This window comes from Chaetodon auriga, chromosome 23 (assembly GCF_051107435.1).
Source record: "Chaetodon auriga isolate fChaAug3 chromosome 23, fChaAug3.hap1, whole genome shotgun sequence".
Lineage (NCBI taxonomy): Eukaryota > Metazoa > Chordata > Actinopteri > Chaetodontiformes > Chaetodontidae > Chaetodon > Chaetodon auriga.
Window position 1 is genome coordinate 10,148,614 of NC_135096.1, and position 21,224 is coordinate 10,169,837.

The 21,224-nt window shown below is 45.0% G+C and overlaps 1 protein-coding gene across 5 annotated transcripts in view; it reads left to right on the forward strand.

Moving 5' to 3' along the window:
* Positions 1-21,224, forward strand: part of nbeal1 (neurobeachin-like 1) — a 40,743-nt gene that overhangs the window by 13,791 nt on the left and 5,728 nt on the right. For 3 of the 5 annotated variants that reach the window (XM_076723132.1, XM_076723134.1, XM_076723133.1), the window contains exons 11-48: positions 1,950-2,036; positions 4,370-4,453; positions 4,950-5,048; positions 5,168-5,739; positions 5,832-5,964; positions 6,221-6,340; positions 6,702-7,011; positions 7,136-7,221; positions 7,512-7,601; positions 7,697-7,874; positions 7,968-8,101; positions 9,152-9,311; positions 9,678-9,780; positions 9,869-10,028; positions 11,203-11,361; positions 11,698-11,857; positions 12,015-12,103; positions 12,928-13,533; positions 14,163-14,338; positions 14,424-14,712; positions 14,835-15,143; positions 15,252-15,401; positions 15,540-15,697; positions 15,970-16,094; positions 17,249-17,375; positions 17,469-17,617; positions 17,713-17,846; positions 17,957-18,058; positions 18,265-18,360; positions 18,467-18,591; positions 18,734-18,874; positions 19,026-19,156; positions 19,556-19,665; positions 19,945-20,062; positions 20,341-20,438; positions 20,577-20,693; positions 20,865-20,954; positions 21,104-21,213. In XM_076723132.1, the coding sequence (XP_076579247.1) occupies positions 1,950-2,036; positions 4,370-4,453; positions 4,950-5,048; positions 5,168-5,739; positions 5,832-5,964; positions 6,221-6,340; positions 6,702-7,011; positions 7,136-7,221; positions 7,512-7,601; positions 7,697-7,874; positions 7,968-8,101; positions 9,152-9,311; positions 9,678-9,780; positions 9,869-10,028; positions 11,203-11,361; positions 11,698-11,857; positions 12,015-12,103; positions 12,928-13,533; positions 14,163-14,338; positions 14,424-14,712; positions 14,835-15,143; positions 15,252-15,401; positions 15,540-15,697; positions 15,970-16,094; positions 17,249-17,375; positions 17,469-17,617; positions 17,713-17,846; positions 17,957-18,058; positions 18,265-18,360; positions 18,467-18,591; positions 18,734-18,874; positions 19,026-19,156; positions 19,556-19,665; positions 19,945-20,062; positions 20,341-20,438; positions 20,577-20,693; positions 20,865-20,954; positions 21,104-21,213 (6,185 nt within the window). The remainder of the gene's footprint in view (positions 1-1,949; positions 2,037-4,369; positions 4,454-4,949; positions 5,049-5,167; positions 5,740-5,831; positions 5,965-6,220; positions 6,341-6,701; positions 7,012-7,135; positions 7,222-7,511; positions 7,602-7,696; positions 7,875-7,967; positions 8,102-9,151; positions 9,312-9,677; positions 9,781-9,868; positions 10,029-11,202; positions 11,362-11,697; positions 11,858-12,014; positions 12,104-12,927; positions 13,534-14,162; positions 14,339-14,423; positions 14,713-14,834; positions 15,144-15,251; positions 15,402-15,539; positions 15,698-15,969; positions 16,095-17,248; positions 17,376-17,468; positions 17,618-17,712; positions 17,847-17,956; positions 18,059-18,264; positions 18,361-18,466; positions 18,592-18,733; positions 18,875-19,025; positions 19,157-19,555; positions 19,666-19,944; positions 20,063-20,340; positions 20,439-20,576; positions 20,694-20,864; positions 20,955-21,103; positions 21,214-21,224) is intronic. The other 2 variants (XM_076723135.1, XM_076723136.1) reach the window with 1 other exon arrangement.

Below are 21,224 nucleotides of genomic sequence, written 5' to 3' on the forward strand. Positions count from 1 at the left end.
AAGACACGACTTAGCCGTGATTTTGAGTGGCTGGTTCTGGTTTGATCATTCGGAGGTGTTTGTAGCTCAGAACTGGGTCGTTGAAGTTGAACATTACTAACTTATTTGTTGCACTTGATCATATCTTGTACCTGATACTGCAAGATCCTAAGTTGTAATCTCATATTAGTATGACATCCCCCAAAATGCCATTTTTCCCCACTGTTGTAGTCATTTTTAAGTTCTAAAATATATCGCTTTATGCTTTTGATACAAGGACTCACAGTGCAGTACAGCTCGCTGCTTGTTTGCTGTTGTCTATGAAGTAGAAAAGTCACAATATTTTTGCTTGTTTTGTTGAAAAAGTACCCAGAAATGTACTTGAAAATATATTCTTTAAGCTTCAAAAGTGAAAAGTACTCAATGTGCAGAGTGGCTCCTGCCAGTGTGTTATATTATTATGTATACTATACTATTCAGTTGTTTTGCTGATGCGTGTAAGCAGCATTTTATTGTTGTAGATAGTCCAGGTGGAGCTCATTTTAACTACTTTATATACTGTTGCATAGTTTAATCTGTAACATGCATCACATTTTATTTGTTAATTATATGTTTTGTTCGTGAAATCTTGAACTGCAAAGTAGTAATTGTTATACACAAAATCTTATATTTTAATAAAAGTATTTCTCTCTGAAAATGTAGCAGGGTAGAGCTGTAAAGAAGCTTTTAATGGGTGTACTCAAGTAATTGACCAAAACCTCCGAACTGTACTTGAGTGCAGTGCTTGAGTAAATGTACTTTTCCATGAATATGATTCAAATTCAGAGTTTTGTCTTGGATTAGTTATTTGTATCTGTAGTTCTGGGGCTCTATTCACAAAGGATCTTACCACTATCAGTCATCGTAAATGACATTAAAGGTCCTCTGTAGAGCTTTTCACAAAACTGCTCAGAGCCACTTTGGTAAGGAACAAAGAGAACTCTGAAGATAAGATGAGGAATAGGGCTGACCATGTTCCTGTGGATGAAATCATGCTTTTTTTAATGAACTTACTCAGTGTGTCTGCAGTGATTGGTTGAGAAGTGACTGTTTTTTGTCAGTGAATTAGTATTTATTGATACACAGGAGCACAATAAACAAATTAAAGTAGAGGGAGAGAGAAACTGTAATTGGGTAGTTCTATATGTAGCACCAATTCTATCTGGAAATCCAGAGATGACCATGAAACCAGCTTTATTGGATTTAATTGTTGTTGTTATGCATATAAGATACTGCCAAACTAATGCTGGCTGAGACATCCTGCAAACTGATTTTGTCCAGAGTCACAGAAGTGGAGAGTTGTTCAAATATCATCTCCGGTGTTATTGAATTGTTGGTGAGCTGATTGGATCTTGATTGACTCGCCACCATCAGCGTAGGTTTTTAAAAGTTATTTATTGTTGCTGTGTTCCTTGGTATTGGCCCTGTGAGGCACACTACCAGCAGCAGCAGCAGCAGCTGAGTGAGGAGTAACTTCTCTAAGCCAAAGGAGCTACTTTTAGTGCTAGAATGCTTTCTTAATTGCCAGAAACATGTGTCCTAAAGTTAGGACTGACACGCCCTTATATTTAGGAGTTTCTTCGGCTACTTCTAGCCTTTGGGTGTTTTGTGAATAAGGCCCCAGGACTTTAACATATAATTTGGATACATTAATGTCCAGATTTAGTCGAAGTTTGGTATTTCTTTCAGCGTGAGAAAGAGCATTTTGCCCACCTTGCATGTCTGCCTCCTCACAGCAAGGCTGGATCACCAACACGCCTCCACACAGTGACCCCTGCTGAGGGTCGTGGCTTTTAACCTCTCACCCTCCCCTCTACTTACAACATCTTTCCTCCCCCTGCACCATCCCCTGACTCCCCCTTGTCTCCATTCTCTCTCTTTATCAACCTTCCCACATGCTATGTTGACATGTTGCCTGTTGTGTGTGTCAGCTGGTTAATGCTAGGTGCACGGCGGCAGACAAGGACCAGAAAGATATAACCAACAACAGGTTACTGACAGGAGAGAGGGACACTCAGGTACCGCCGAGAAAGCCCCCACCCCAACTCACCCGACCCAAACCCCCCTACACCATCCACCTACCTGCCCTTTGCCCTCACCTGCTGCCAAGTCCCACCACCTTCACCTCACCAGAGCCACTCCACAGCAAGACTGCTTTGTCCTTTGACCTATTTCTTAAAGGAATAGTTCAACATTGATGCTTTTTTTCATGTCTATTTGTAGAATATGAAGCTACAGCCAGTTAGCTTAACTTGGCGCAACGGCTAGAAACAGGTCACAACAACAATCCTGGCTCTGCCCAACAGTATCGCAAAAGCAGGATGCCAGCATAATTTTGTTGGCTGGGACTTCAAGACAAGAAGTCACTGCACCCAGCCAAGAAATAGTCTGGCATATAATCTGTTATAAAACCACAAATTGTTGTTTTTGCACAGATTAAACGAACAAGTTCTTCTGTTGAAGAGCAAGGCTAGCTGTTTCCCCCTGCTTCCAGTCTCTATGCTAAGCCAAGCTAACAGGCTGCTAGCTATAACTTCCTATATAATGAACAGACATGAGAGTTGAATAAATCTTCTCATCTAACTTTTGCAAGATAACAAATATGCATCGTTTCCTATAGCAATATCAGAGTTATCATGATGCTATAAACCCCACCCGTCCGGTGCTTCAAGCAGGTTATACTGCAACAAGTCAGCTAGTGGTTAGTAAAGCACATAATCAATCACACAGAGGTTCCTCAAGCATGTACCTCAATTTAGAAAAACAGAAAAAGGTAGTCTTTACCACACTTAAAAGGCATCAGTTTTATTTATTATTGCTCTTTGGCCACTTTTTGTTTTGCTGAGCTCTACAACACGAAGCTGTAACTTGCAGCACCTGCCTGATAATGTCCCAGGCCCGTCTTTTGAATGGTGTAGTGTCAACTATCAGTCAGAGCTCTCTCACTGAATTATCTTGTGTGCACAGAAAGGTCACTTGTTCCCTGAAGAGTATACCAGCTTTCATTCCACTCTGTCTACTTTTTCTACTCACAAAGCCACCTTTATAAGGTAAAACCCCTCCATTGATCTGGATAATAAGCATACAGGTGCTCGGACCGATGTGAACACACACACACACACACACACACACACACACTCCAGTGTGCCTTTGTTGTTATGCAGCTGTAACCCGCTGCAGTGGCAGATGCTGCAGCCTGCTTGGCTGGTTTTTGTGCATCGAGCTTTTGTTGCTTCCGAGGTCACCTGTAGAACTCCAGCTTAGTCGGTGAAAGCAGCTTCTTAGTTCGTTTACAGCAGCGGGATGTAGAAGGCACGCAGATGTTGTGAAAAATCAAAACCCAAAACTGAAATTCCCAAACCAGACTTGACCCAAAATGCTGAACGGCTCACCTTGCTGTGGAGTGGCCACTTTGGCTCTTTCACAGCTATGTCATTTCATTTACTTTATTGCCATTTTCAGTTTCCTCACTCCTCCCCTCCCCTCCACATTGTCCTGGTTTTCCTGCGGTATATTAAGGGTTTCACTGGAATGCTGTCACATTGGCCTGGTGTGTGCTCTCACAGAGTTCAGTGGTCTGAGGTGATCTGGACTCAGTGACAATGATGAGTGTTTAACTTTCACCACAGTCCCTCTCCAGCTGGTCCAAGACTCTCTGTTGGATCAGCCAGTCTATGGCTGCATGTTTACCTCCTGTGGAATAACGGGTTCAATGACCCGGAAACATGTTGGACCTGAGCAGGACAGAGCTGGATGGAGATGTGTTTGTGTTTATTTTTCACGGTTTGGCTTGTGTTTTGTGGGTTGCATGCTTTTTGTGAATGTGAGGAAAAAGAGTGAGATACCTCTGTGTGGATGTGGGTGTTGTTGTTTTTTTTTTTTTTTTAACAATGCCCGAAGAGCTTCCTGCTCCAGTCAGATCACCATGCCATTAAAAGGATTTTTTTTTTACCTGGAGCAGGAAGACATCTGCCGTCCAAGCTTTGATGCCAGCCCCAACTGCAGTGACAAACAGGGTTCTAACCATCATTGATGATTTTACTCACGTTTTCACGCACACACTAATTGAATCAAACTCCAAAGCATCTATTTAATTCTCCCTGTTATTCCTCCAAGTGTGATGCATGTTGTATTCAGTGCTTTAAATGCGTCGACCATTATCATTTTAGCATTGCAAACCTTATATATGAATGTGGTATTAAACTGTATGCATGCTTGTCCCCTTATAAAAGTTCTATAACATTCATGTGGAATAAGGGGAGATTTGACTTGTGTCCAGTCATCTGTACGTGCATTGTCTCCTGTTAAAAGGGCAAGTGGCAGTTGACTGACATGTCTGAATTTCCTTCAGGTGTTTCAAGGGCGACTCGACTCCCTCGCTGTAGCAACCATCAAAGCCCTGACAACAGTGATGCACAAATCACCAGCTGCAAAGGTAACGAGAACACAAACACATGCGTTTAGTCACATGCAATACCTACAGTCCTAATTTACTTCTGCTGAATTCTAAAGCGCGATGGGGGTAACAGTAATACTTCTAGATTTATTTTTATAGCACTTTTCTTAACTTCTTCACAAAGTGCTTAAACAAAGGAGCGACAGTGAAGTTATACAGTAAAAAGTAAATACAGACAAATTAGATAACTGAAAAAACAATTGAATAATTCAGTCAGCTAAAAGCTATTTTAAAAATGTGTGGGGTTTTTTTGCTGATCGTGATACAGATTGTGAATGGTAATTCATTCCACAGTTAAGTGCTTTGACCGCAATTGATCATCTTCTCTTCACACATTCATCATTAACGGCCCCTTGAGTTGAGCATTTTATCCACTATTTCTGCAGTATGTATCTGAATGTATGTATGAATGTATCTTCTGCGCTCAGATGCCCTATAACTGTATTTAAATATGTTTTTTCTGCCACCCCTGCAGGAGGTGTTCAAGGAGAGGATTGGTTACAACCACCTGTATGAAGTGCTCACCTCACTCGGCCAGCCGTCGCGGCATCTTCTCAAAGAGCTGATGAACATGGTGAGAGAAAGATTGTGTTTGTTGTTCTTCTCGTCAACCTCCTGCAGGCATGTTTCTCTTTGTGATATTTGATACGAATGTGTCTTTATCTTCATCGGTGTTTCTCCATATGTCTGTAGGCGGTGGAGGGTGAGCACACGTCAGTGGGGCTCCTGGGCATCAGTAATGTGGAGCCCTTGCTGCTGCTGGTCCAGTGGCTCCCAGAGCTGGACTCATCGGAGCAGCAGCTTTTTACGGCAGACTGGCTCCGCCGCCTCAGCTGCCTGAACCGCCAGACCCGCGCCACCTGTGTCAATGCTGCTATGGTCATGCGAGCGCTGGCCGCCCTTGAGCGCCACCAGCGGCTACACCGAGCTTGTGCTGAGAGCTTGCTGGGGCTTGTGGGCTCACTGGGTTCCCAGTCCTTGAGTGCCAGGGAACTCCTGGGACTCCTGCGCCTCCTCAGGCCTCCAGAGTCTACGCAGGCACATCCCTACGTCAGTCCTGCTCTGAGAGCCCTCCTCGCCATGGTACGGAAGCAGGGCCTGGAAAGTGCTATGCAGTACTTTGACTTGTCACCCAGCATGGCCGGCATTGTCGTCCCAACAGTGCAGCGTTGGCCAGGCTCTGCCTTCAGCTTTTTCGCCTGGTTCTCACTCGATCAGGACCAGCTTGGCCCACCCAGCAAGGACAAGCGGAAGCAGCTCTACAGGTGAGAGGAAACGAGATACAGATTGATGAATAATCACAGCAGAGGGTTTTAAGGCTTGCTCAAACTGTTTTACTATCTTTTATCCCATACAGCTTTTTCACCCCAGGAGGGACGGGGTTTGAGGCCTTCATCAGCTCAGCGGGTGTGCTGGTGGTGGCTGTATGCACCAAGAAGGAGTATGTCACAGTCATGCTTCCTGACTACTGCTTCTGTGACTCTCTCTGGGTGAGTCAAGCTGAACGACATCTATTTTTGACAGTGAATTAACTGAAAGGTCAGTGCCACTGAAATATGGAAGTGTAGACGGATTGAGAACACCGAACACAGGCTGAAGATTCTGAATGTCCTAAAGTCTGGCAGCACTAATGACACCCTACTCTGAGAAGATTAACACCTTTTAGCCAAATGTCTTGTAGACAGATTAAAGAGAGCAACATTAAGGATTAAAAGTACTAAATTCTGTCTGGATTTCTGCTTACAGCACAGCATTGGTGTGGTGCATGTACCAGGAAAGAGGCCATTCGGGCAGAGTCTTGTGTACATTTATGTGGACGGACAGCAGAAACTATCTGCCCCCCTCAAGTACCCCACCATGACAGAGGTGAGACCTGCACTCACTTGGTTAATAAAGGAAATTCAACAGCTTCTTGGCAACTTGGTCAACCAACAAGTGTTTTTATACAGCTAATCTGCTTCAGCGAGTGACAGAGGGAAATACACAGATGTGATGTCCATTAAAACTGTGTTGGATTTTACTTAAACATCATTATTTCTTTTCTATTTCGCAATAAAACATGAGTGGCTGTGCTTTAATGCTCACTGTGCAACAGCCGTGAGCCTTCATCAGGCCTTGCAGTAGGACGTTTTCTGCATAAATATTACACTTAATTATGAAGGTAAACCCACATATTTATCTGTTTTTGTTCACTCCTCTGTCTTATTCTGTTGTCCTCCACCCACAGCCATTCACCTCCTGCTGCATCGGCTCAGCCGGCCACCGGACCACCACTCCCCCGCCCTCCCAGATCCCAGACCCTCCCTTCTCCTCCACCACCACACCCACCACTCGCTCCTCGCTGGGCGGCATCCTGTCACCGCAGACCTGGGGTGGGCTGCTGGGGGGGAAGTCTGAGTCTGTGACAAAGCTCATCTCTGCAGGGACCCAGGACAGCGAGTGGGGAAGCCCTACCTCCTTGCAGGGCCAGCTTGGGAGCGTCATGGTCTTCCATGAACCCCTGCAGCCCAACCACATAAAAGTGATCTGTAGTGCTGGTAAGCAGTTGGAGGCGATGTGAGAGGAGGAGAATACAGATCGTTGTTCAAGTTAAAATAAGCTTACGAATGTTTTTGCTCTCTCTTTGTCTGTCTGGAAACTCTTCGTCTGTCTTCTGTGCAGGTCCAAACTGCATCTCTCCATTCAAAGCCCAGGAATCGGAACTTGGCGACCTTTCATCCAAATTGCTGCTGTACTACTCACCCAAGGTGACTGGACCACTGTGGTTACTATGATTCCCACTTAAACTTTAATATCAGCCATACACAGTGAGGAGTGCAGTGGATGAGATTCTCTGAGACATATCAGTTCGTTGTAACACAGCAATGCAAGTTTATTTGTAGGAATGAGGAAATTTGCTTTAATGAGTGGAAATTGAGGAAATATTCTATTAAATGGTATTTTCACCACAGTCTGTTGGTTTAGACTCAATAAACTCTGGTGTTTATTTGAAGGAAATCTGCTAACTATTAACTAAACCTGGTCCTTTTGTCAACAGGCATGTAGGAACCCCATCTGTCTCGACCTGTCCCCAAACATGCTGCATGGACGCCTGACTGGGAATAAAGTCGTCAACTGGGACATCAAGGTGGGAGGAACATCCAGCTCATGCTGTTTTGTGTTTCGTTTGTGTTCCATCTTGAATAGCAGGGATGTATATACATCTGAATATGTGTGTGGCAGGACATGATCAACTGTGTGGGCGGCCTGCCAGTGCTCATCCCTATCCTGGAGCAGTTGGCCTTGGTGACCCCTGATCAGCAATCCAGTGATTTGGCAGCTGGGTCAGATTTCATCACCCCTGATGTGACCACGCCTGCAGATGGAGATTGGGTCATTCTCCCATCCAACAGGGCTTCAGGTATGTTCCACCACCACTGCCAACAATATATTTCCTTCTTTCCTCGTTTCTCTTTGCTCTCAATTTGAAGCTGTTTTTGTGTGTGTGTTCCAGAGGCACGTCTGGAGAAGAATCTTGTGGCCACCTTCCTGCTGGTGCTGAAGCATTTCCTGCAGAGGCACCTGATCAACCAGGAGAATCTGCTCCACTCACATGGTGTTGCTACACTGGGAGCGCTGTTGCAGAAGGTCTCTGTTTAATCTTAAATTAGCTTTTTGAATGACACTGTGCACAGGATGAGGTTCTGGGTGCTGCTTGAATTCTCTGAAAGACAGTTTATGCAGTTTATGGCTCTGTGACTCAGAAACACAAATCCTATGCCTCTCTGCAATTTGTGACCCTATTACAATGCAAGTTACATAATTATCAGGTGTCTCCTAATAATACTAAATCTGCATGAGTCACACGAATTAATTTCGGCACAGCTTTAATTTTTGATGGGGTATGAAGCTTCTTCCTCCTTCAGTTATACAAAAAGAAGGCAAGACGGTGATCCAGAGGGATGTTTTAAAAGCATTAACTGGTCATTTTCTACCAGCGGAGTGCATTGCACACAATGCATTAATTACACAAGATCTCCTCATAAGCCTCTTTTGTTTTTCTCCACACTGGATTAGTTGGTTTCTGTAGCAGACGAATTAAGAATCTCTGCTGACTTGTATTTTTGAAGCCGACAAAAGGCCACTTATAGCTGTCATGACATAGCTCATGCTGTGTGAGGCTCACATGTTGTGAGTTGTGATTATGAATGCTGCTGGACCCTCCCCGGTCGAATGAGGTCTGTCTCTGTGTTTGTGCTGTGTCTGTGTTTGTCTTTTCCTTTGTGTCTCTCTGTTTCCCTTGATTGCTCTTTTTTTTCCCTAAGCCATGTTTGTTCTTATATCTTTTATCTGGTGGAAGTGCCTCAGTATTTATTTGTTTATCAGGGGCGGGGGGCGATAGAAATGCCTCTGAATCAGCATTTACATCATAGGAAAATGAAAGCCTCTACAGAGACCCAGATCAAAGAAAATGTCTTACATGCCCAATTAGTCGAGCCAAAGTAACCACACCCTGCCAATGTAAAAGTCCAAATATAAGTCCAATTATACTTAATAAGCACTTGTTTACATTCACATGCATTTTCCCATAATCTACCCCTTTCTTTGTTTGGTCATTTTGCATATGTGCGCAGTAAATGTGCATATAACTGAACTAACAGTGGTGAAATACAATCTGTTGTTTGTGTGTGCGTTCAGCTGCCACCAGGACATGTTGACGTCAGCGTGCTGGTTGCTGTGCAGCTTCTGATAGAGCAGGTGACATATGAGAAGAACCAGGCTCTGCTGCAGCAGCTGCACACACATCTACTGTTCAACTTCAACATCTGGAACAAGGGAGACTTCCCTCTACGCATAGGTTAGATCTGCATGTGTGTATCGTATGTGTGTGCGCATGTGTACAAAGGTGAGTTCAGGTAAAACTTAAAGAGGGGAGATTCGGTAATTGTGTTAGTAAATAGGATACAGTTAAGCAAAGTGCAGTAGTCATCAAGAAGAGAGCAAATGAGGGGGTTGTATAATCCAAGAAGCAACCAATAATAAGAACAAAAGAATATGTTAAGTAAAACAGGAGCCCCTGCTTGTTTTTTGTTTGTTTGTTTTTTTTAACCTTCGCTGGACAGGGCCAGACTAGCTATTCATGCTAAGCTCCTTCACATTTCTCCTGCATTAGTATGTATTTAAGTCTGTTTATACATCTTCATGTGATTTTCTTCCAATGAAGGTCATATCCAGTACATGTCCACCGTCATCAAAGATAACAGGAAGCAGTTCAGAAGAAAATATGGAGTTCAGTTCCTTTTGGACACCGTCCGTCTATATTACGGGTGAGATCCCGTTTCGTGAAGCTCATACCCGTCTGATAGATTTAGTCTCTTTTCCCAAAACATCTTTGTCACCTGCTCTGAACTTCAGGAAGAACAGTAATAAAGACAGCGACCTGAGCGAGGATGACGTTCGTACCATCCGGGCGTCACTCTGCGGCCTCATCAAGTACTACATCAGCAAGGGCATGTCACAGGAGGAGATGCACAGCATTCTGGGATATGTTGCTGCCATTGGAGACGAGGACCAGGTGAGGGGGTCAGATCCCCAGCTTTTTTAGTATGAAATGCATCACAGCAGCAGAAAGAAAATGAAATCTTAAAGTAAATCCTGAAGGTGGAAACTTGTGATTACCACATGAATTGGAATAATACTGTCATCCTTTTCCGATGCTTGTTTATCCTGTTGTACTAGATCATATAGTAGCCTAATCAGATCGCTCCCAGCAAGCACCAGAATGTTCCTTGTTAATTATTATTATTAGTGTGCACTTGCCAGATGACCCACATATTGTGAAACAGGTTTATGCCAACCACTCCTGCCATATGAGGACGTTATTGTAAAATAAGATGACCTTTCACTTCAGGATTTTCTGTTTCCCAATGAGGCTTGCTGCAGTATTGCCATTACAGGAAGCTATCAGCTCGTTTCCCGCCTGGCAGCTGTTTTACCACCCTCCCTCTCTGCATTATTTTTAAACATTTTCCTCTCTGTAAGCACTATCCATCAGTGGCTGTTGGCTGAAACAAAACACTTAATTTCTTGAGTGTTTTCCTCTAAGCTCCAACACCCGCTAGGTGAAGTTTTCACAGGACTCAGAAGCTGTCACCTGTTTTGTGAAATCCATTTCCTCCTCTTGTCACACCTCCTCCTCACTGCTCTCCCTTTTTTTGTCCCTCCTTGTTTTTCATTTTGTCTGTCACTTTGCATATCCTCTTACACCGCTGCACTATATGTGGAAGCTTGCGTCACCCTCTATGAACATATGGCCAATATAATCACAGGATCCTCCTCCACACTGCTCTGCATCTGCCATCTTTCTGATGCTATACATCAAGCCATACTGAGTGTTCAAATGTCACACTTAATGAGTTATGAAAAACTATGAAAAACTTCAAATTAAAACATAACCTTTCGGTAAACATGACATACATTTCCCACATATAGTAAATCTTGCAAAACAAGCACTTAATTTTACATTGTGAAACAACAGATTAATATCAGATTTGCTTTGCCCAGCTCCCATTTCTTCTATGTTTTAAATTAACCTCAAAAATTGTGCCTCGAGATGTATGCACGACAAGCTGTTTTGCTGTCTTTTAGTGCTATGCTATTCTCAAAACAATCTGTCAGTACAAGCGACCTCAACTGTGTAAAACTAAATGTAGTTGTGGTTGTGTGTGTTGTGGTTGTGTGTGTTGCAGTTGTGCGGACTGCTGGAGCTGCTGCTCAGCCTTCTTCAGAGCAGTCCAGCAAGGGACCAGCTCTTCCTGCTCCTCTTTGAGCCCGGGGCGGCAGACTCGTGCTATGCTCTCCTGCTCAATAACAAACACTCAGACCGACTCCGAGAGCTCGTCTTCAAGGTTGGTTACAGCCAAGAACATCTGGGACGCACTGACTGACCAAATGCCTTTCTGTGCCACTGTCATTTCTAAGCCGCTGTGCTTAATACTTGCCATAACTGTATTGCTCATGAGTCCATCACTTCGACTTAGTAAAATGTTGCAAATGGTCATGATCAGTTGAGGAATTCCTGGAATGTCATTGATGTCTTGGAGAAAAGTCAGGGCCTTTCAAGTCAGGGAATTTGATCACTCTCAGAGTTCATTGTATCCACCACGATTCACTAATAGCTAATAGCTATAGCTAACTAATAACAGAAGGGTTGATATTTCTTTTCTGTCTTCACCCCTGCACAGTTGTTTGAGCGCATGTTGCGCTGTGACCGTGTCTATGAGAAAAATAAGCAGCGTCTGCGGCTGAGAGAAGCAGGCTACGCCGGCCTGTCACTGCTTTTCTCCGAACTTCACATCACTCCCACCCTGATCCGGTGTCTCCTCAACCAGGTCCTCCACACAGGTCTGCTTTATTTTTCACTCATTAAACTGTGTTTTACGCTGCTCAGTAGCTACTGTCATTAAGTCAGATGTCACTGGTCAGTCTGGTTATTTCCCAGTTAACTCTCCTGTACAGTTGCACAAATGTAAAATTGTACGTGTGTATCGAAAATCCACAGATCAAGTGGTGAACTACAAGGACCTGATGTCTCTGGTCCAGCTCACCCACCGGGCCGGACCCAGCGTACGACTCATCGTCTGCAAGAGGGTGAGGAAACGCCTGGACTTAAAACTGCTGACACTGTTAAATAAATTTAATAACAGCAGACAAAGGAGATAACCAAAGCTTCCAGCAATTGATTACAATCGTCAAAGGCTTTCTACATTACTTTCTATTTCCGTTCTGCTGTGTATACCCTGTTTCCCTTCATCCCTAATTTCCTTACACACACACACACACACACGCACACACTGAGGTCACTTCTACAGTACACAGACAAATTGCCCCCAATTAACTGGTCTCTACTCTGAAATGTGTCCCTGAAAGATAGCAAAGTCGGAAAGATCATGCCATGAGTATTTAGATTTAGTTTTCTGTACAACTGCAGGGCACAGTGAGAGAGTCCAGCTCTGATAGAGCAAGAGATTCTCACTTTAATTGATTGATTTTTTGCATGTGGCAGTTTTGATCGGTTTAATACCATTCATTTGCTCTGTCCTTGTGTTTGTATCTGATTCTCTTCGCTAGAACCAGTTTCCTGATATCCTGTTTGAAATGCACTGATAATCTCTAAAATTTCATGTCTGCATCATTCAAAAGACCAATAATGCCTTTCTAATGTTTAAGTGTGTATTAGTACTAATAATGCTGCATTTGAAGTTGGGAAGCAGTAATGATCAAAGTACGTGACTTACAAAGCAGCACAAAGCAACAGTTGGAGGAAAAGAAGTGAATAAATTTTTTCATCATTAGCAGTTGAAGTTAAGCTTTGAAGATTTTTTTTTTTTTCATTCTTTACTGTTTGGTGCAACATGACTTAGTTTTCCTGCAGGTGTAATTAAAGTTTAATCTTTTTCCTCTGCTGTCTTCAGGTGTACCAGCTGCTACAATCCCAACAGGACGCTGCCGTCCAGATCTCAAGGCAGCAGTGTTGGCAGGACACTCTGATGCGGCTATACCTGCGGGGTGAAGGGTCTTTGCCACTACGGGGCGCAGACACCGTTAGCACCTGCAGCCTGGACCTGAGCCGTACCAGTGGCAGCAGCACCAACCGCCTGGAGCTGCCGCTGGAGAGGAGGGCGAGGGCAGGCAGCGCAAGCCGCCTGGACCGACTGGAGGATGACCGGCTCAGCATAGGTGACACCCGCTCTGTGGACAGCCTTGAGAACGGCGACGTCATCTCGCTGCTGGACACGCCATCTTCCTCTGCCTCAACCGAGCCGCAACTGCACGTCAAGCCCTGGGTAGTGGGAAAGTCGGGCGGCTTGACGCTGGATCTGTCCCATCTGCAGGCCTACGAGGGCGGAGAGAGTGGCAGCCAGACGCCCGGCAGCATGCCCAGCACACCGTCGCCACTTGAGACCTCGAAGCCTTTCCCAGGGAGCTCCGGGGATCGAGATGCAACTTCCTCCCTGACTGAAGACAGCTTTCTCTTCAGTGACAATATCTCACTGGGGGAGTCCTTCAACAATGCTGAGGTGAGATGGGTGATTTTGTGATACTTCTCCTCTTGCTGAGATGGCTCAAGAGTTATGGAGAAAGTTATGTCAGTACATTGTTTATGTGCGTTTTTTATTGTCACATACAATAAGCCTTAGAATAATTTCTCATGAAGCCCCTAGAAGTAAGCAGGTCAGAGGAAACTCTGGTGTCTTAGTTTCATATGATCATCTGTATTTCAAGGTTGCCTTAGTGCTAATGAACAGCCAGAGCTTCCGGCTCAGTGGGTGAAATGTCACCGCCACCTCAGGGAGCCCAATGCCGACTTTCGTCCAGTGGGCTTCTTTTTGCCATTTCATTGAGTCACCGGAGAGCAGAGGTGGGAGAGGGACAGCCTCTCTCCTCCCACAGCAGGAGGCAGTCAGTTATAGAATTAAAGTGTCAGCAATAGTATCTGTACATGCATTGGATTAAGATTGCTTGTTCTAATTGTTAGTGACATTATGTTTGTCATCTTCTTATCAATGTCCTTTTTTCTATGCTGTATCCTGTTATCTGTGGCTGCAGTTATACAAGCAGAGGGATCAATGAAATTTCCTCTTATCGAATCACTTCGAATGGTAACCCATCTCTGTTTCTGTCTCTTTGGTGTTGCGTCGCCCCCTAGCGGGCGGAGGAGGAACTGTGTAGCATGCTACTGGAGATTGTGCTGTGCGTGATGTGGCGTGGCGTAGAAGGTTCAGATGATTCGGCGTGGCTGGAGCGTGGTCAGGTCTTCTCAGCTCTCACCAAGCTGGGAACTGCCAACGAGCTGCTGCTTCCTGTCGACCAAATCAAACTCAGGTCAGTCCTCCATTTGGCTGCTGATGGTAGGAATCATTGCAGGAGCTGAAAACAATGAATGAATGGTCTCTCTTTCTCGTTTCAGTCTTATGGAACGCATGTTGGAGTGGGCAGTGAGTGACAACCGCGAGGCATCTGCTGCCACGTTGCCGCAGCACACGGAGAACGCAGTGCGGTTGCTTCACATGGTACAAGACTTCCTGCAGGCGGAGGGCCTGGTCAATCCAGCTCTGTGGACAGAGAAGGTGCTGGAAGAGACTGTGACACTGATGGACAGCCTCATGGTGTGGTACTCTGCTGGCACCCAGTGGTTCCAGCTCTCTCAAGTTGGACTGAGACTGCTGCTGGGCTTTATGGCTCAGGAGGACCCGGAAGTGAGCAATTTTTTCCCATTGTCCACCATTTCTACCTTGTGCATATTATTCCATTGCAAGTTTTGTGCATGTATGTACAAAACAAACCCAAGCAAGCACAATAATAAATTACCTCTGCCCAGGTGTGTGCCATGGCCACGGCCAAGCTCAATGGCATTCTGCAGACCAAGGAGGTGTCCAGCCAGGATGAGGCCTGCTACCTGTTAGGTAAGGTAGAGGGCATCCTGCGGCGCTCTGTCCAGGAGCAAACAGAGGAGACGTACTCCTTCCTGGTTCCACTGCTGCGAACGCTGCTCTCCAAAGTCCACCGCCTCCTCTACATGGAGCTGCACCTTCCCCAGCTCCCTGACACTAATGGCAGCCCATCCTTCTTTGAGGACTTCCAGCTGTACTGCAACTCACCCGAGTGGCGCGTCTACCTCGATAAATATGTATGAGATTTAAATTTGCAGTCAGTTCTTGTTTTAGATTATATTAAATGCACGTTTATTGGAAAATGTAATGGAAATGTTCTTCCTTTTGTTCCCCTTTGTCTTCAGATTATCCCCTACATGAAGCAGTATGAAATTGAAACATTCAGCCAAGGCCATGAGACCATGGCTCTCTACTGGAAGGAGTGCTACGAGGCCTTCATGGTCAGCTTGCATAAGAGAGAGAGGGAGAGGGGTGAGAGCAAGATCCGCTTCCAGGTCAGTTGGATCAATAATAAATGAATCATAATTGAAGCTTCTTTTCCTCTATTTCTGTCCCACTATGGACTCTATCTAATGTTGCCTTGGTGCCAAGCTTATCTCCCATGAGCTGCTCTTCTTTCACTTTCCCCTCAGGAGCAATTTGTGGAGCCCTTCTCGCGCCGAGGCCGCCAGGAGAACCTCCGCTACAACAGCATGTTGAAGCAGCAGCACAGCCAGAACAGTGCCACTCTCAGGCAGTGGAAGGCGGCACGCCGGGGTCTGGTGTGTGAGAGAGGGCCCTGGTCTGACAGGTACGGACATCAACATGTCTCCATCTCTGCATTTCTTGTCTTTTTCCACTGTATACTATGTACCATAGTAATACAAACCTCAATTGGGAGAATAACTTCATGTCGACCTCAGTTTATATTGATGAAAGTAAGATGGAAACAATTGCAGGAGCAGTGGTAGGAAAAACACAAGAAGTCAAAGTGTGTTGGTAAAATCAATATAATGCATACAGATGCAGATAACGGATGGCTTTGGGAGTGTAACAAGTGTGTTTTGTAACGATTTCTAACAGGCAGCAGGATGAGATGCACTGGAGGGTGTCCAGTGCTGAGAACTTCTCCCGCATGAGGCTGAAGCTGGTCCGTAATTACAACTTTGATCCACACAGAGAGGCGAGCGCTCTGAGAGACAACCTGGGTAAGACAGCACTGCCTCTCTGGGCTTTAAATTGGGGTTTTTCCTGTGAGATTTTGCTCCAGACTAGCAGCCTGGTACATGTCTCTTAAATGTATGCTTAAATATTTGGGCTAAATTTACACCTACAATAGCCTGAAAGCTGCATGTCGGTGTCTCTAAAGTACCTGCTCCAGTAGACATATTCAGTGAATGGATGTGATGATGAGGGATAAGTGTGTGTACTGTATGTCATGAGCACACTCATCCAGCTTGCCCTTGATAAACAGATTAAAAAGGACTGACCTTGAAAATCCTCTTTAAGCTGAACTTATGTCCTACTCTTCCATCAACTCTACGAGAAGGATGATCCACTCTGCTTGGTATCTTTTCCTTATTAAGTCGTGTGTAAGGGTGTTGCAGAGCCGGGACTCTCCAGGCTTTTATGCTTTATCAGAATCAGAGACCTTGTGGCAAATATTGAGCACATATGATTTGTGGGGACTGGGTGTCGAGGCGCAGCCAGGTGCAGTTTACTGACCTGCAACCTTTTGCATTTGATTGAAACCTCCACAGTCATGCCATAAATATGATTATTTTGAACTTAAAATGTCCCTTTTGACTGGTACGTCTTGCCATGTGCACACATTCTCTCTAGACAAAACCTTTCAGGATTTTTTCCGTGAAACATTTCAATTCGATGGAGATTACAGCTTTTGAAACAACCTCCTGACTTTGCTACTGAGTTCTTCAAGCACAGATTAGATTGCTCATGCTCCCACGGGTCTGGCACCTTGCATTGTGTTCACCCTCTATATTTAATATGTTTAGATTTGGAATATTTAGAAAAAAAAAGCCAGCTGGAGTTTTGCAGGTGATTAAATAACCGCCCAGCATGTGTCAGATTAAAAATGGCACAATAACACAAACCAGAGGCGTTTAAACTCTTCTCTCCCACCTTGTTGATTCAAAAGGGTAAAAGCCAGCTTGTGAGTCAGCGAGTTTAAAACTGTAATTCTTCTGCTTATGAAACGAAAGCACAGTGTTATGTTCTGTTTGTAGTTTGGCAGCCCTTGACAAGCGTGCTATGAAGTTAATTTCCAGCGCCGTCATGTGATATAAACCACCACATCACCTCTCAGGTTTTAATCATTTCCCGTCTCCCTCGATTTGCTCAGGTGTCCATCAGCAGCGTGTAAACGCAGAGTCTCTGCTGCTCGAGGCTGTGAAGCAGGTCAAAGTCAGCGACCTGGAAGATGACATCCTGGAGCTGCCGGAGGACGACCCTGCTGCTGCCAACAACCAGTCAGTCGCCAAATACAACAACCACAGAACAGCGGCGTTCAAGTCATAGATGCTAGAAATTACAGCCTCCCATACTTTGTCCATGTCCTGCAGAGTTGAAGCAGAAGAGGCCAGCCAGAAGGAGAAGCTGGTGCTGTGGGAGGACTGTGAGCTGGTCACGGTGGTGGACGTGGTGCCCGGGCGCCTGGAGCTCACCACCCAACACATCTACTTCTACGACAGCAGCCAAGAGAAGGAGGAAGGTGAGGAGGCGGTGACAGAGGTGGATGAGAAAACATTGGGAAAGAAAGCATCACTAATCTTTTGCTTACGCTAACTGTGTACTTGCTTCCTGAAGGGGTGGGACACGACTTCAAATGGCCCCTATCTCAGATCCGAGAGGTCCACCTACGGCGTTACAACCTGCGTCGCTCCGCTCTGGAGATCTTCCTCATCGACCAGACCAATTACTTCCTCAACTTCAAAAAGGAGGTGATAAGTCACAAATTGAACTTGTCCCAAAAATCAGATAATATTAGTATTTGTGGAAAAATAGGCAAACTCCTGTTGAAATAGATGAAACTTTGTTTTCTTGTCAACAGGTGAGGAATAAGGTCTATAGCCGCATGTTGCTGCTGAGATCCCTCAGCCTTTATGGAACCCGCTCTCCGCAGGAGCTGCTCAAGGCCTCTGGACTCACGCAGGTCAGGAAACAAAGATGCAGAGCTCTCATTTACAAGAACACACATAGTGTAGTTAATGGTCTGGTGAGATGTTAAGGTTTTCCCAAAGGGAGGAAACTAATCAATCACAGTCTTACAGTTCAAACAACATGCTGTACAAACGTACGCACTGTCAATAGATCGACTTTGACCCTTGCTTCTTTTTTTTTTCTCCTGCTTTTGCACAGAAATGGGTCAACCGGGAGATCTCCAACTTTGACTACCTGATGCAGCTGAACACGATTGCAGGCAGAACGTACAACAATCTGGCTCAGTATCCAGTGGTACGTTCCTCACTGAACACATCGCTGTACTACTGTAGTGACTGGGTGAATGTTGATATTTGTGCTAACTTGCTCTGTGTGTGTGTGTGTGTGTGTGTGTGACCAGTTTCCCTGGATTCTAGCTGACTACACTTCAGAGGAGCTGGACCTGTCTGATCCTCGAGTATTCAGGGATCTGTCAAAACCAGTAGCAGTTCTTAACGAGCGCAATGCAAAGGCTGTCAGAGAGAAGTAAGTTTCATATGTCCAAAGTTCAGTTTTTCTCATAATTGAATTACCATTGTCATTAAAAAACTGGATAGAAGGTTGTCAGTAGCTAGAGGGAGGCACATCGCTGAAAAGCACAAGTTAACTTCTTAAATGTGTCTGTCAGGTATGAAAGCTTTGAGGACCCGACCGGCACCATTGACAGGTTCCATTATGGCACCCACTACTCAAACGCTGCCGGAGTGATGCACTACCTGATCAGAGTGGAGCCCTTCACCTCTCTGCACATCCAGCTGCAGAGTGGACGGTAAGGAGGCCACTCGGCCGGACACTCGCCCTGCGTTACAGCCCCTCAGACACACATGTCTATGCCAGTTAGGTGTGTGTGTGCCAGCACAGAGCTGCTGTCTGTCTCCTTTATTATCAAAGCTCATCTGTATCGTCCTGCCTCGCCTCAGGTTTGACTGTGCCGACCGCCAGTTCCACTCCATCCCCGCGACATGGCAGACCCTCATGGACAACCCCAATGACGTCAAGGAGCTCATCCCAGAGTTTTTCTACTTCCCAGAATTCCTTGAGAACCAAAATGGTGAGTATCCTTTTCACCTGCTTTAAAAACTATCATCACTGTCAAGGTTGTGATGACAGGAGCAAGAAATTTCAAACCACTTTAATATTTTGAATGTGCACCTACTTGAGGATCCGTGTAGCTGTGATCAGCAGAAGAAATCAATAGAATTATAATTGTTTGTATTCATATTGTTATTGAATGAATCAATAGTACATTGGTGCTGTTTTTTAACAATATGGACAAATTGCAAAACATTATGCCTTGGCTTGCTTCTTCTTCTTGTTCTCTGGATTTAACAGTTTTGCAGGGAGTATCGTCAAGTGTCTATTTGAAGATGGTCATAAACATGTTATACCGTTATACACCTTTCCTTTTTTTCCCCCTGTACTCTCTTCCTGTTCCCTTGCCGTCGCCCAGGCTTTGATTTGGGTCGCCTGCAGATCTCCAAGGAAAGGGTAAATGATGTTGTTCTGCCCAAATGGGCCAAGTCTCCTGAGGACTTCATTTACAAGCACCGCAAAGCCCTGGTGAGATGCAGTTTTAGCTCTGCTGCTGTGTTATAACTCTGAAAAAGCATTGAATTAATAACTGTAACGATTAAAACCTTAACATCAGTGCAGAGTGTCCAGAATTTAATACAGCATCTAAACATGTTGTGGTTGGAGTCCTTGAATATACTGCACTTTGATGGATTCTGTTTGCACATGCAGATGTCATTTTATGCTGCAAGTCTGTGTGTCATTCACTCCGTTTATGTGTTTTTTTGTGATGGCTGGTTTATGACCGTGTTTGTGTTTTTCTGACAGGAGTCTGAGTACGTGTCAGCTCACCTTCATGAGTGGATCGATCTGATCTTTGGTTACAAGCAGAGGGGCCCTGCAGCGGTGGAGGCCCTCAATGTCTTCTACTACTGCACATATGAGGGTAAAGCATCCAGGACAATCATGCTCCAATGTCACATCATGGTTTTTTATCTTCCCTCAGTCCATAATATTTTTCTCATATGCAGTGCTGTGTGCATGAAGTGCTTTGGCAACAATTTGGTTACAAAAGGATGTAATAAAGACAAAAAACAACAGTCGCTTTGTTCCAATTACTGCGCCTTTTCACAATTGCAAACAAAAAAAAAGGAAATAATTGTGGATTTTATCATCAAATATATTGATTGAGTGGTTGACAGAGTGACTGATTTGATGATGCAGGGGCAGTGGATCTGGATGCCATCACTGATGAAAAGGAGCGCAAGGCCCTGGAAGGCATGATCAGCAACTTCGGACAGACACCCTGCCAGTTACTCAAGGTGCAGAGACAGATCAGACTTTGAAATGAATAAACCAAAGGAGGAATCCTATCATGGCTCAGGGTAATGAAGTGTCTGTGTCTGTGCTGGTGTCTCAGATTTAGACTTTTGTATATGTGTGTGTGTGTGTCTGCGCAGGAGCCCCACCCGGTGCGTCTGTCTCAGGAGGAAGTGGAGAAGAGGAAGGCTCAGCTAGACTCGTGTCCTCTCAACATGTTCGAACACCTCAGCGACCTCAAGTCCTTCTTTGTTGAGGTTTGATCTCTTTATTGCTCGTTGGTGTTTTGTCTGACTTGTCAAAAGCTCGTAAACTAGAACACAACGCCAGTCAGGAACAGCTGGGCCGAAACTATTATGATGCCCTTGACATGAAAATCTCCCTCTCCATCAGCTTGGATCTCACTTCTCTCCTCTGTCATTTTGCAGGGCATCAGTGACAATGTGCCGCTGGTTAAAGCCGTGGTGCCAAAGAATCAGTCCCATTCCTTCATCACCCAGGGGAGCCCCGACACCATGGTGAGCCTTGGTGCTCATGCTAATAATCATTATCAAAGAAATAGCAAAAGAAAGTTGTTTCATTTTTTTGTGTGCTTCTAAATTGTAAATAAAAGCAGTGATTGAAAAGATGAAGGGTGGATGATAGACGGCGTTTGCGCTCTCTACAGGTGACGGTCAGCCAGAACTGCCTTGTTGGCACCCATGGGTGGCTGCCTTACAACAAGAACATCTCCAACTACTTCACCTTCATTAAGGACCCCACAGTGTCCAACACCAAGTGAGAAGCCC